Source organism: Triticum dicoccoides, chromosome 4A (genome assembly GCF_002162155.2).
Source record: "Triticum dicoccoides isolate Atlit2015 ecotype Zavitan chromosome 4A, WEW_v2.0, whole genome shotgun sequence".
NCBI lineage: Eukaryota > Viridiplantae > Streptophyta > Magnoliopsida > Poales > Poaceae > Triticum > Triticum dicoccoides.
Window position 1 is genome coordinate 475,522,311 of NC_041386.1, and position 12,894 is coordinate 475,535,204.

General features: G+C 46.0%; 2 protein-coding genes across 4 annotated transcripts; both read right to left on the reverse strand.

Annotated features, from left to right (window-relative positions):
• Positions 1-1,178: 1,178 nt before the first annotated feature.
• On the reverse strand, positions 1,179-7,440 carry LOC119286280 (MACPF domain-containing protein CAD1-like). The gene is made up of 7 exons (XM_037565654.1): positions 6,869-7,440; positions 4,929-5,167; positions 4,620-4,815; positions 4,466-4,543; positions 3,399-3,585; positions 2,891-3,054; positions 1,179-2,088 (listed from the first exon to the last, which is right to left on the reverse strand). Exons 1-7 carry the CDS (start codon positions 7,130-7,132, stop codon positions 1,453-1,455), a joined length of 1,764 nt encoding a protein of 587 aa, XP_037421551.1. The 5' UTR covers positions 7,133-7,440; the 3' UTR covers positions 1,179-1,452.
• A 965-nt stretch (positions 7,441-8,405) lies between these two features.
• Positions 8,406-10,545, reverse strand: LOC119286281 (pentatricopeptide repeat-containing protein At5g15300-like). Of its 3 annotated transcripts, XM_037565657.1 has the most exons (3): positions 9,711-10,545; positions 8,832-9,615; positions 8,406-8,756 (listed from the first exon to the last, which is right to left on the reverse strand). In XM_037565657.1, the coding sequence occupies exon 1, from the start codon at positions 10,499-10,501 to the stop codon at positions 9,893-9,895; it is 609 nt and encodes a 202-aa protein (XP_037421554.1). In that variant the 5' UTR covers positions 10,502-10,545; the 3' UTR covers positions 8,406-8,756; positions 8,832-9,615; positions 9,711-9,892. The 3 variants fall into 3 exon arrangements, with proteins under 3 accessions (XP_037421554.1, XP_037421553.1, XP_037421552.1); XM_037565656.1 differs by having other exon boundaries at positions 8,408-8,756; positions 8,832-10,545; XM_037565655.1 differs by having other exon boundaries at positions 8,412-8,756; positions 8,832-10,545.
• Positions 10,546-12,894: the final 2,349 nt, after the last annotated feature.

Genomic DNA, 12,894 nt, shown 5'->3' on the forward strand with positions numbered 1-12,894 from the left:
CAGTGGCACCGGGACGCTGCCGGCGCTCAGCCTCCACGTCCCCGGCACCCGCATGTCCGGGGGCGCCGGGTACTCCGCCTCGTACAGCAGCCGCGCCTCTGCCTCTTGGAGGTGGCGGCGGCCGAAGCCGTTCGCCGCCGCGCCATCGCCTGGGTACCTCTCGACCATCTTTCTTGTCAGCAGGGAGAAGGGAGAGAGTGTTGCTTTTTGCACCGGAGAGGGGGGAAATGAGAGCTGTGGCGTCCACCGGCGGGGAGGTCGCCTTTTATAGCCGTCGCTGGGCGGCGTCGGGCTGCAAGCCGGACGACGCGTGGCTGGACGCGCGTCGCGACGCGTTCACTGCGCCGCCCGTGAGGCATCGATGGAGGCTGACCGGTGCGGCAGCCTTCGCATTGATTCCCGCAGGAACCGAGGCAATGGAGGCGACGAAACGGCGTGTCGCTGACTCGGCGGGCCCATCCGCTTTCGCGCCAAATCGTCTCGCTCTGGCGCCCCCAGCACTCTGGGTTCTGCCTGGGTCCGTCGGCGCCAATTTCGGTCCAAGCCAGCGAAAAACGGGCTCCTGGGAACGCGACTGGGCCAATTTTTGGATGCCGGCACGGAAAAAACGCCTGAAAAGGATCTATTGGAGGCGCGGTTGGAGATGCTCTTAGAATTCAGCCTCTGTCGAGTTCCACTGCAGCCAGCGACCCTGGCATCGAGTTGTTCTTGCATGATGCCAATCTCATGCTCCTTGGTGCGAATTGATTCTGAAGTCATCTTGTGAGCATTGCGCATTTGCGCTCCAGGCGCTCTCTAGTTTAGCTTTTTCAATTTCATCACCTGCTTGTTCATCTCTTTTTCCCGCCAATATTTGAACTTATCATACGCAGAGGGCCAGGCGGAATGTCTAATTCATCATGAGGCTTGCTCGATCGTGCATCTATTCTTTGATGAATTCGAGGATTTTTGCTGGATCCAGCAGAAGCAGAATCGCCAAATCCTTTGCTATCGCAGCTTGACGCTGCCTGCGTTCAATGAGAGTGGAATCATCATCTGGATCGGATTCTTCAGTAGGCTAGATTATTATTCTTTTCATGAGAGACGAGGCTCTGGTAAGAAAAATGAACCGGGCTAATCCCCCTTCCATTACTTTCATAACCGAAATACATCAGTCACATAGAATTTAAAGGGGACCGGAAAGAGAAAGAGTGTCGATCTTGAATGACAAATATGCATTTTACAAGACTGAAGCCCTGTACAAACACCGGGAAGAACTCCACCAAAATTGTTCCGTTGCATGGAGAAAAATCTCTTGTAAAAACCATAGGAACAGCGATCGGCTGCAAACAGCTACGCACCAGATTAATCTATCACTTGACTACCAAAACAAGAAAAGGAAATCACAACTGCAACTGCACTTAAAACACCATATGCTGCACTCCGAAGTTTTCAACAACACAGATAACGCTGTCAGTAATTCAACAAGGAATACTTCACTCTCAGAACAATCCTCCCCTTTTCAACACCAAGCTTCCCGCCCGTCACCAGCCAGTGCCCCGGCATGTCGTCGGGGCCTTTGCACAGCTCCGACCTGTCCACGATCTTCACGAACTTCCCTGCATCGCTCGAGCCTACGCCAGAACCCCCCGGGTCCAGATACATGATGTTAGAAGGACCAACTGTTGGATGGCTGCTGGCGGCGGCAGGGCTGTGATCCCACAGCGATCTCCGGGTGGTGCAACCGGGGACCCTCGAGTAGAGAAGCTTCATGTACAGGACGTTCTTCAAACCAAAGTCCCACACCCCGAGCTGTGCCCCAGTGACAATGTACACGCCGGAGGCATCCCCGATGAGCACCTCGTGGTGCTCAACTGGAGCTGTGCTGACGTGGGAAAAGCTATTCCACTTCACAGGCTCGAACCAGCGGCTGTCCTGCTCCTCCGGCCCCTGCCATTTCGCTGCACCAATCGTGATGTGTGCATCCCAGTAAGGCTTGAGGATCTTTGGAAGAGATGCTAGATGCTGCAGTTGGATGCATAGCCTGTCCTGCTTAGCACCTTCCAAGCATAACCTTAGGCCAGTTATTGGCTTGCGACCCACTGACACCTGAAAAGATATGACATGATATGATACGTGACCGATGCCTAAAGGGGCACTGTGGGAGAAGTTGTGCAGGTACTGCAATGGTCTGGAGACTAGTATGCAGATACGTATACCAGTTTTTAGCTGGTGGTTTGTTGACATAATGTTTCATATTTAATGGAGATGGCATGACTCATGACCAAAACTTTGGGGCATGTACGTAAACTTGGTCAGCAACATTCTAAATCACTCATAGAACATAATGCCTTTCAGGTCCTGCAACAAATCCATGGAGAGAGAGCACTGGACAGAGGATGCAAGGATCTGAGCTGCTCGACAAATTGATTGAAGGTGACTTCTGGTAATTCCAGTTCCACTTGTGTCGTTTGGTTGTCCTCTATGTATAGGCACAAATTAAAATTGTAAAACGGCGTTGTCTCTCAAATATTACAATGTCCTTGCATGGAGAGAGAGAGAGAGCACTACTTTTATGTGTCCATTAACCATCTTCTCTAATTACAGCAGAGTTGCATAGAGATGAGTTATATTAGCCACTGGAATTCAGGCAATAAGACACTGTATGTTTCTGGTGGATAAATTTCCAAAGATACGGTTCTATCGGAAGGTATGACTACCTAGTAAAGTTATTATAGAAAAATTAAGCTCGATACTAAAGCAATATTGGCACAAAGGACAAAGTTTATTGTAATAGCATATTTGTTACTCACTTGTTAATTTGATGTTTAATTGACTAAGATAACAATAGCATGCATGCATCAATAAGCTTCTGATGAAGTCAATAGACATCACAGTGATAGCCAAGTACCTGTTCTTGGCTGATGTACAGCTTTTTCCCCATCAAGCTGAACTGCAAGGATGGGCACACAGGCTCTTTCCTTTGATGGAGAGGGTGCTCATCACGAATTGGTGCCCAAACTCTGGGAAGCTGGAACTCTAGGAAGTAACGCAGCTCCTCAATTGGAGGTTTATCTAAGAAAAGAAATGGTTAATGATCGCATCAAAATATCATTATTTCTAGAGAATAATTAAATTTAAACAAAATATAACAACAACGCTCCTGATTTTGCAAACATTCTATAGCTTCATTACAATAGCATAATTTTTGGTCAAAAGAATGGCGGATTGGTCCAGATATACAAATATGCAGTCGATGGACCATCTTTTGTTATACATATTTTATTGTTCTTGAATAGAGATTTCTATTATCCCCATAGAATTTCTATGGAAAGTTCATGCATGCAAGCAGGACATCTAAACAATAATTTGTGAAGATACTCACTCAAAACATAAATATATATGAAGGCAATGTTTACATTCTAGATAAAGGTTGATCGCCCGGATGAGATGGTCTTTTCCAGGGATGGCTGCTTCCAACAGAGTCGTTAGAGGGAAAAGGGTCATATGTATAACATCAGGCGCTGAGTTAACAGTTCTTGCCCACTCAGAATGACTTTGAACTAAATCATCTCCTCCTCTCCTTCTGAAAATCACAGTGACATCCTGCAGGATAATTCGTTGGAAGGTTCAAGAGTTTCAGTTTGTCGCACAACATTACTCAAGGGATAAAATAATGATACACGGAAAGAAATGACTGGCAAGGTCAACTGGTTTGTTCACTGATGTACTCCCTCTGTTTCTAAATATAAGCCTTTTTGAGTGAATCTACACTCTAAAATACATCTATATACATCCGTATGTAGTCCGTATTGGAATCTCTAAATGTCTTATATTTAGAAACAGAGGGAGTACTAGGAAATACTAGACAGAGATTTCGCAGGCATAGTTTGTTCTAGAAAATGGCCATAAAATTGCAGTGCACATCAACACATTCGGTCATGCAGTGCATTTCAGAAAATGCTTACCAAGCACAACGTCCTGGAGCCAATTTAGCCTAGAAAATAAAGCATCTGCTTTCTGGAAGTTCGTCTAGCAAAAATTATATGAAGGGACATCCACAATAGATCTACATGTGAACTGTAATGGTTTACAGTCAAGTAGCTACAAAACAATGGTAACAACATATTGATGATGACTGGGTACATAGTGCAATAGTGGAGTGCAAGGGGCACATTATTACTAAATCCACATACCATGATACCGAGTGAACTGCTGGCAATTTGTATTTATCAAATATCGAAAGGATATTCACAATTTCAATGGCTGATTGGGAGGATTTTGATCAAACAAAAATTAAACTCCTATAGGACATTGTATAACCAGAGGAAGTTGGGCATGTGTGCTAGCTCAAACTCTGATATCAGATAAGCACCCCTTTGTACTTTATTGAGAGAGACTTGACAAAAGATCATTCACAATCAGCAATATCAAAACATAAAGAAAATGCAGCATGGAAATATTAATTAGGGTGGCATGTACTTGCCTCTTTTGCTGCAATATATGGTGTGCTTGGAGGTTGTGGATATACTCCTTGGCTGTTGAACCCAAGATTTTCTCTTTCCTGACCCAAAATCATAACTGAAGTACAATAAGATTTAACTTATAATGTGGATGAATCTAACTAAAGAAAACCAAACCTTATTCATTGATCTTATAGGGCCTGAGCCTGTATGGATTTCATTTTCAGTAAACCTCTGATGTCCAAGATCGTGTATATAATTTTTAATTTCCACCACGGAAAGTGATGATGACGGATGCTGCTTGATGTAAATCAAATCCTTCCCGCCAATGGTAATGGATGTTATGACATGCGTTCCATAATTCTGAATGAACCTGTTAAAAGCTCAACACTGTTAAGGGCCTGCCATTGGGCATCAGTGGTGAGCTATATCAAACACTGTTAAGGGCCCTCCTTTTTTTAGAGCAACCTGCATGTGTTTTTTTACCTTGCGAGAGATGATGGTTCCCATGAGTGAGGCACTGCATGCTTAACTTCCTCTACCACTGACAAAGGCTGTCGCACAAGTTGGACCTTATATAAAGGAATGGTCTTGCCCTCCATCCCGAGACTTTTGGTAGCCATGGCATCAAATCTCTTGGATCCAGTAAAGCTATATGCTGAATTAAAGCTTCCAAGAGGTATATCTCCTGCAAGCTGGGCTTTTTTATTGAAATACCCAGCCATCTACAGTCCCTCGGAAACAAAAGTAAAACAGAACGGGTGAGACTGAAGACCACATGAAGCAAGATGATAATTAACTGAGTTGATGTCAGACCAAAAAACGATTTGTTAGTGCCACAATTAATAGAAATTTATAATCAAACAAGTGCCGATGAGGCAATTAAAAGTAAACAGACTCAAAGAAATATGTGTACTAAAGTATTACTTCCTCCGTTCACAAATATAAGATGTTTTGGATATTTCAATATGAACTAAATACAGATTGAAATGAGTGAACAAGCACACTAAAACGTGTCTATATACACCCGATTCATTAAAAAGTTAAAACATCTCAAATCTCTATTTCAGATCATAATATTTCGATCACTTAACCGAAGTGATTAATAGCAGGGCTAAAAAATCATAGGGCATCTTCTATTTTTAGTGTCAACTCACTTCTATTCTATATCAAGATAGGGGCTTCAGTACTTGACTGACCGCCCGGTGGAAGACCTCGTTCTACCACACAAGGGCAGCTTTCCTAGTCCAGGATTATTTTTCTCATATGTAACTTCACCTTAATGTGGAAATGTCCATCTTATTCAAAAATATAAGGTCTTCATGAAGGTCTGTCTTGTTTTTTAAAACCTAAGGGTGGATCAAAAGGCACTGGTATTCTCTAACCTAACTTGTCAGATCAATAATCAAGGGACACAAGAAGAAGGCAAGAGCGCGGTTCCAGCTAAAACCAACTCTGTGAGGAAAGCAGAACTCAGCAGTGACTGATCTGCTCGAACCACACTGCTTACTTAGGCTCACTTACGAGAGCTCCCCTGACTCTGATCTCTGATCTAGTAGATGTGAGAAGTCAATCCAACTCCATCGGATCTTATGATCTTTGCAGAGGACAAAGGTAATTCGTATATTTCCTCCATTTATATTCGTAACAAAGAACTCCCACTATTCGTTTGTATCAGCCTTTAGCAAAGCATAATCTAATGAAAGCCGTCTGAGATTCATTCCATAGGTTCCCTGAAGAGAAAGGATCCTTGCCTACAAGAGAAGGGATCCAGAAAAAAGAGGGACGTAAAATAGCAAGAGTACGGTTCGTAGTCTTTTTTTGTCCTTTTCCATCTACTGAAAAAGTCTGGTGACAAAGTCGGGTTTTCCGGTTTTCCTCTAAAATAGGGACCTCCATCTCGACCTATAAACTACTAACGGAACTTCATGCGAATCTACAAGTTTTGGAGATTTTTTCTATTTACATTCCTGTCGGTTAGAAAGAGCCGCTAAATGATCAGACCAGACAGGTGCAGGTAGCTCCACTGCGTTACCCGTGATTGAAATACAAGCTGGAGATGTATCGGCCTATATCCCCACCAATGTGATCTCCATCACAGATGGACAAATCTGTTTGGAAACAGAGCTCTTTTATCGCGGAATTAGAGCAACTATTAACGTTGGCTTATCCGTCAGTTGCGTCGGGTCAGCCGCTCAGCTGAAAGCTATGAAACAAGTCTGCGTTAGTTCAAAACTGGAATTGGCACAGCTTGTACTCCTACATAGCATATGATTACAGCTGCATCCGGTTATGTCCTGACACTACCAGGATACGAAGAACAGTTCAGAAACAGCATGCACTTAATCAAGCAGCTAGCACGGAATTAACAGACAAACGACGAAATTCAGAGACAAAACACAATAAACAGTGTCAGTCGTCGGCACCTCGTGGAAGGCGCACGGGCCAGCGGTCTCCGGTACACCAACCCCACTCTCACCGGAGCAGTCAACATCCTTGGGCACACCGGGGACAGTGAGCCCGTCAGGCATGACCAGATCCCTGGAGCTCAGCTCGCCGTCGTCGACGCCGACGAGGCGAGACCCCTTGCAGTAGAGCAGCCTGGTGTCGTGGGTGGCATCGAACCCTCGCCCCAGCGCGTCGATGGAGCTCCGGATCACGCGCAGCGCCGGGGCGCCCTCTTCCTCCATTTCAGGACCGGTGGCGGCCCAAGAACGCCCGCGGGTTCTACGATGCGTCGAGAATTCCGGGGAGAGCAGGACCCATCTCGCAGATCCTCAACTTTTTCTCCGGCAGCAAGAAGGGCCTGAAGTAGACTGTGAGAACAGCCGGGGCAAGTAGAGCGGAAGAGAGACGACGACGGCGAAGGCGAAGGCGACGAGGGGGGAATTTCCGCCGGTGCTTCAGTGGAACGCGGGTGAGAAAAGCAAGAAAGGGGATAAAGGCTCGTGTGGACGGAAGAAAGACTCGCTAGGTCTTCCTGCAACTTTGTCGCTGGCAAACACACACACAGTGGATGTTGCAGCGTGGAATTGGGAAAAAAGTCTGACAGGGACGTCTATCGAATGTGATTTTGCGATGGTTTCTAACAAAGTCTTTTAGATTTTGGTTGGCGGTTTGTTCTAGTTCTAGACTAGGTATTTTTTTTCTAGATGCGAAGAGTCAAGGGTAGCTTACCCTTTTTGTATTTGGCTGATCCAGCTTATAAGAAAAACCGGATCGAGAACCTAAACAAGTTAATCTGTTCACGAGGAAACTAGGCAAAAAACTACTCACTCCGTCCCGTAACATAAAAGCGTTTTTGACACAAAGGTATATAGGTAACAAAGATAAAGAAAGAAGAAATTGACGCCGAGAAGAACACAAAGACCAACACCATGAGCGATACAAGTAGATATGGAGTGTCGACGAGGAGTCATAATATCAAGACTTTGTAAATAGCCTGGTTTAACCAAGGTTTGTTGGAGAAAGAAAACTTGTAGTAGTACAAGTCAAGAGTACTAAGACGTAGACGCACTCTCTGCCGTGTTGTTTCCTTCCTAGGGTGGATTGGATTTATCTGCTGATTGTTTATTAGTTTGTTGTCTTTTTGTTATCATGGTTTTGATGAGGTGGCCATGGTGTGAGATCCATCAAAACCATAGACATGGTTGGATGAAGAGCACATGCTTTCGCGCCCGGACAAAAGTTGCCACCGGCTTCAACTTCAACACAGCAAACGTGATTGGTTTAGGTTAGCCCACCAAACATTCTACACAGCCTTATTTTGCTTACAACTTCTGAACTTTACTCTGGACAAACAGCATTATGTGGTGCTAGTTACTACAGTTCAAAACCGCAACACTTATTATGGATTCAAGGGAGTAGTATAATCCATTTCGATTGTTTGCAAGCCAAGCGGTAGCGTATCCTGCAATGCTGCACATCTCATCGGTGCTCACATCAGATGTGTAAAGACTGAACAAGGGTAGGTAGACGTGGACACAAAACCATATCATTTGTGACATCTTGTTTCAATGACGTGAGGCTATAAAAATGGAATGCTGTAACATCTAGCATGGCCTTCACCTTCACTCACAAGAATCAAGCGGAATATTTGCGAACTCGATTAAGTAGCTCCAGCAAAGGAAATTAAGCTTTTCAAGGTCACCAGTGCTCCATCTTAAAACAGGCCATTTTCAGCTTAATAACAAGGTCCTCTCAGCTTAATAACAGAATAAATGAACTCAGCATGGTTACTAACTTGACGTTTCTCTTCGTTCTTCACTTGGAAGCTTAGAAGCGGCAACACACAGCCTAAAAAATCACATCAAGCTGCAATTGAAGATATGCACATTATCACAATATTCAGAAATAGTACCATGTAACAAAGGAGGAACGCTAAGCTACCTATTGAAGCTGCGGCCTGGCTGTACTCAGATTGACGAATCAGACTTCTGGAACTGAATTCGGTCATTCTTCGCTCTAAATATTAGCTACGGAACATCAACTTGACTGTGTGCGGCGTGCTTCCGAACACCGTGTTCGGTTATCCTCGTTCTCAGATGCTCAACGTCGTCCCATCTCCTTGCTTCTGCATAAACATTGGATATCGTGATGACATCCCCATCATCAGCGGGCATCAGCTCATGCAATTTGTGGAAAGCCTTTTTAGCAAGGTCCATTTGCCCATGCACTCGGCATGCAGCCAACACCATCTTCCAGAGCACAGAGTTTGCCTTGACGGGCATATCATCCATCATTTGATATGCTTCTGCAACTTTACCGTAGCGGCAGAGCATGTCTATCATGCACCCGTAATGCTTCACATCCGGCACAATTTTGTAGTCTGCAGCCATGCTGCTAAAATATGATCTCCCCTCGTCCACTAGGCCACCATGGCTGCAGGCAATCAAGACACCAAGAAATGTGACATGATCAGGCTCAACTTTCATCGAATCAAAGAGCTTCAGAGCCTTGTGTGAGTAGCCATGAACCGACAACCCAACAATCATTGCATTCCAGCAAGGAATGTCCCTGGTTGACATGCTTTCAAAGACTTGCATGGCAAGGTCCAATCTGCCGCATTTCGCATACATATCAACGAGCACGTTACCAACATAACCATCAGCCGCAATGCCCTTGCTATCCAGGTAACTGTGGACACCCTTCCCAAGCTCCACCTCGCCAATCTCTGCACATGCCCCAAGAACAGACACAAGTGTTAGCTCGGTCAGCTCGATGCCATTGTCCTGCATCTCTTGGAAGATCTCCAATGCTTTCTTGTACCTCCTGAGCTTCACATAGCCACCGATCAAGGAGTTCCATGACACAACGTCCCTGTCAGGCATCTCACTGAAGACCCGCGATGCCTCCTCCATATCACCAGCCCTCGCATTCCGCACGATCTCGGCGTTCCACCATGAAATGTTCCGGTCAGGCGTTTCCTGAGACAATCGCTCTGCACCATCTTAATCACCCGCCACATCGTGCGCACCCACTAGGGCGTTCCAGGAAACGGCGTTCCTAACAGGCATTTCGTCGAACACCCTCCTCGCCTCCCTGAGACGGCCGAGCTTGCCGTACATGGACACGAGCGCGTTCTGCACGTAGCGATCCGCACCGCAGCCCAGCTTTAGGACGCGGCAGTGCAACTCCAGCCCCTTGAAGGCGAAGGCCTCGGAGGACGCGCTGGCTCCAGAGCGCAGCTTGAAAGCCCGGGCGCAGGATTTGAGGAGGGCGGGGAAGGTGGGGAGCGGAGTGGGGATGGAGAGGGAGGAGACGTGGTTGAAGATGACGAGCGAGAAGTGAGGAACGGGGGAGGAGGAGAATGCGGCGATGAACGGGCAGAAGAGGGACTGGGAGAGAACGCCCGGAGGGGCGGAGAGTAGGAAGGCGAGGGACGACGGGGAGGCAGGGAGTCGGGAGAGGACGGCGCGGAGGTCGGCCGGGTGGTGGAGGAGGCCATGCTTGGTGAGGAGCGCGTGGAGCTGGTGGCCTGCGGCGGCGCTCCGAGGAGGGAGGCGACGCGCGGCTCCGGCCGGCGCGTTTGAGACGGGAGCCATCGAGCTCGAGCCCATGAAGCCAGGTCCACCACCCTCTCCACGCGCTGGGGACTGGTAGCTGCAGGTGGGCCCAGAAGTTCGTCCGGGTGCATGCTTGATTATATTGGATGTATAGTACCCCTCCATTCTATAATGTAGTGCTTCCTCTATCCATATGCTTCAACTTTAACCGTAAATTTAACTATCGAGACTGATTGCGGCGGGAACAAAAATTATATCAGTGAATTCGCATTCGAAAGAAGTTTTCAATTATATGATTTTTTTCTCCCGCCGCAGTTGGTCTCGTTGGTTAAATTGATGGTCAAAGTTGAACCTCGGGAAGCGCGAGCGCACTATATTTTGGAATGAAGGGAGTATGGTTTCCAGAGTAGGTAGGTCTACCTCGAGATCAGCATGAGCTAAACCCTAAGGTGATGAGATGATGAATATACCTCTCTCCGTAAAGACTACAACCCCCGATTTATATAGACACCGGCAGGGTTAGTGAAAGGACATGCGGTGCCCCCATGTGTGGTTTTGGTAATTGATGACAATCTCTATGGACTAACGATTGCCTTGAGTTATATTTGAAGGATTTGTCCATAGGATTGTCTTGAAGTACATGTGTTGGTTTCAAGGAGTTTATGAGATGGCCAAAGTGCTTTTCAAGGAATTATTCAAAGATTGGTCATGTGAGAGTTGAGCTTATTGCAAGCATGCCTTGAAGAAGAAGATTGTGTGATCATTCATGTTTACCTTCAAGACATCATCCAAATGAAGCGAGTTGGAAAGATTCAAGGTTGATCAAGACTAAGTCAAGAGTGAATCAAGTTGCTCAACCCACAAAGCGTAAAAGAAGTACCGAGAGGGATCAAGTGATCCCATGGTATGGTAAGCATCGTCCATTACGCTTTGTGTACTAACCCATGGTCTACGCGAGAGTTCTTTGTGGGGTTAGGTATGTTTCCATGGTCTTGCGTCAAGAGGAAGATCTCATACAACCCATGAAGAATGACATCAAGTGGTGATCGTCATCAAGTTTGCAGTGTGCAAGTTCAAGTGGAGCAACACAAAGAGTGGCTCACCCATAATGGAGTATGGGGGAGCAATCAAGCTTGAAGCTTGTCGTCCATTGTGGTGTCAATGGAATTGTGAAGATGTGCCGAAGAGTGGCTCACCTATAGTGGAGTATGGGGGAGCAATCAACTAGTCTCCATCAAGCCAACACAATCAACAAAGGTGGTCCAACTTGAGGAAGTCAAGATCGTCATCATCTAGCTCAAGTGGACCATGTGCAAGGCAAAGGTTTGCCCTTGATAGGTTTTTTATTTTACCGGTTTCATAGTGGTAGTTGGGAGATCGGGTTATAGGATCGATTGTCGTACTATCAACGGGGGCTTTCTAGTGAGTAGCTTGATCGTTTCGTTCGACGAGAGCTCAAACCATTGCATCCTTGCATCATCTCTCTTGTTTCTTTTTTGGTTCTTCTCCTTGTGAGATTTGGATCTCATGGTCATCTTCTTGACAAGCTCGAGTTCATCAAAAACCGATTTCTTTTTAATCTTCTTTTGTGTTTTCGGTGTTGGAGTTTTTACCGGTCTTAATTAAGAAAGGGTTCTCACCATTTTATTTTGGGTATTTTCTCAATTGCTATTTATTGATATTTCTATCAAGATTGTGTTTGTTTTTGTCCTTAGCTTTCCAACAAACTTGATTTCGTCGAATTCGGAGCTCGTATGCGAAAGTTGTGGTTGTTTTGATATTACCTGTTTTACACAGAGAGGTTGTACCGCCCCATAGAGAGGTTGTACCGGTTGACCGGTACAACCGGTGTTTGGAGCGGTTGTACCGCTCCAGAATTGGTCTGAAGGTTGTACCGGCCATGTACCGCTCTATCACCGGACTAGTCTTTGTTGTGGTGCGGTTGTTGGGCGGTTGTGGGCCGGTTGTACCGCTTATTGCCTGTTACCGGTTGTACCGGTGCTCATATCGGTTGTACCGCTCCTATGTTTTTCTGCACATAATGGGCAGATTCGTGGGGACCTATTTAAGGGGGTCTTCTTCCCCAATGGTTCCCCATCTCTTGAGCTCGTTTTTGCCCCCAATGTTGACCTTCTTTGAGCTTGCTAACTCTCAATCCCTCCATGGATTCTTGCTAGTTTTTGAGGGAAAAGAGAGAGGAGATCTAGATCCACACTTCTACCAATCACTTTCTCCTCTATGTGAGGGGAACCCCTTGTATCTAGATCTTGGAGTTCTTGGTGTTCTCCTTCTTGTTCTTCCTCTCACTTTCCTCCCTAGCATTAGTTGCTTTGGTGGGATTTGAGAGAGAAGGACTTGGGCACTCTGTGTGCCCTTGCCATTGCATTTGTGCATCGGTTTGAGTTCTCCACGGTGATACGTGGAGGTTACAAGTTAGAAGCTTATTA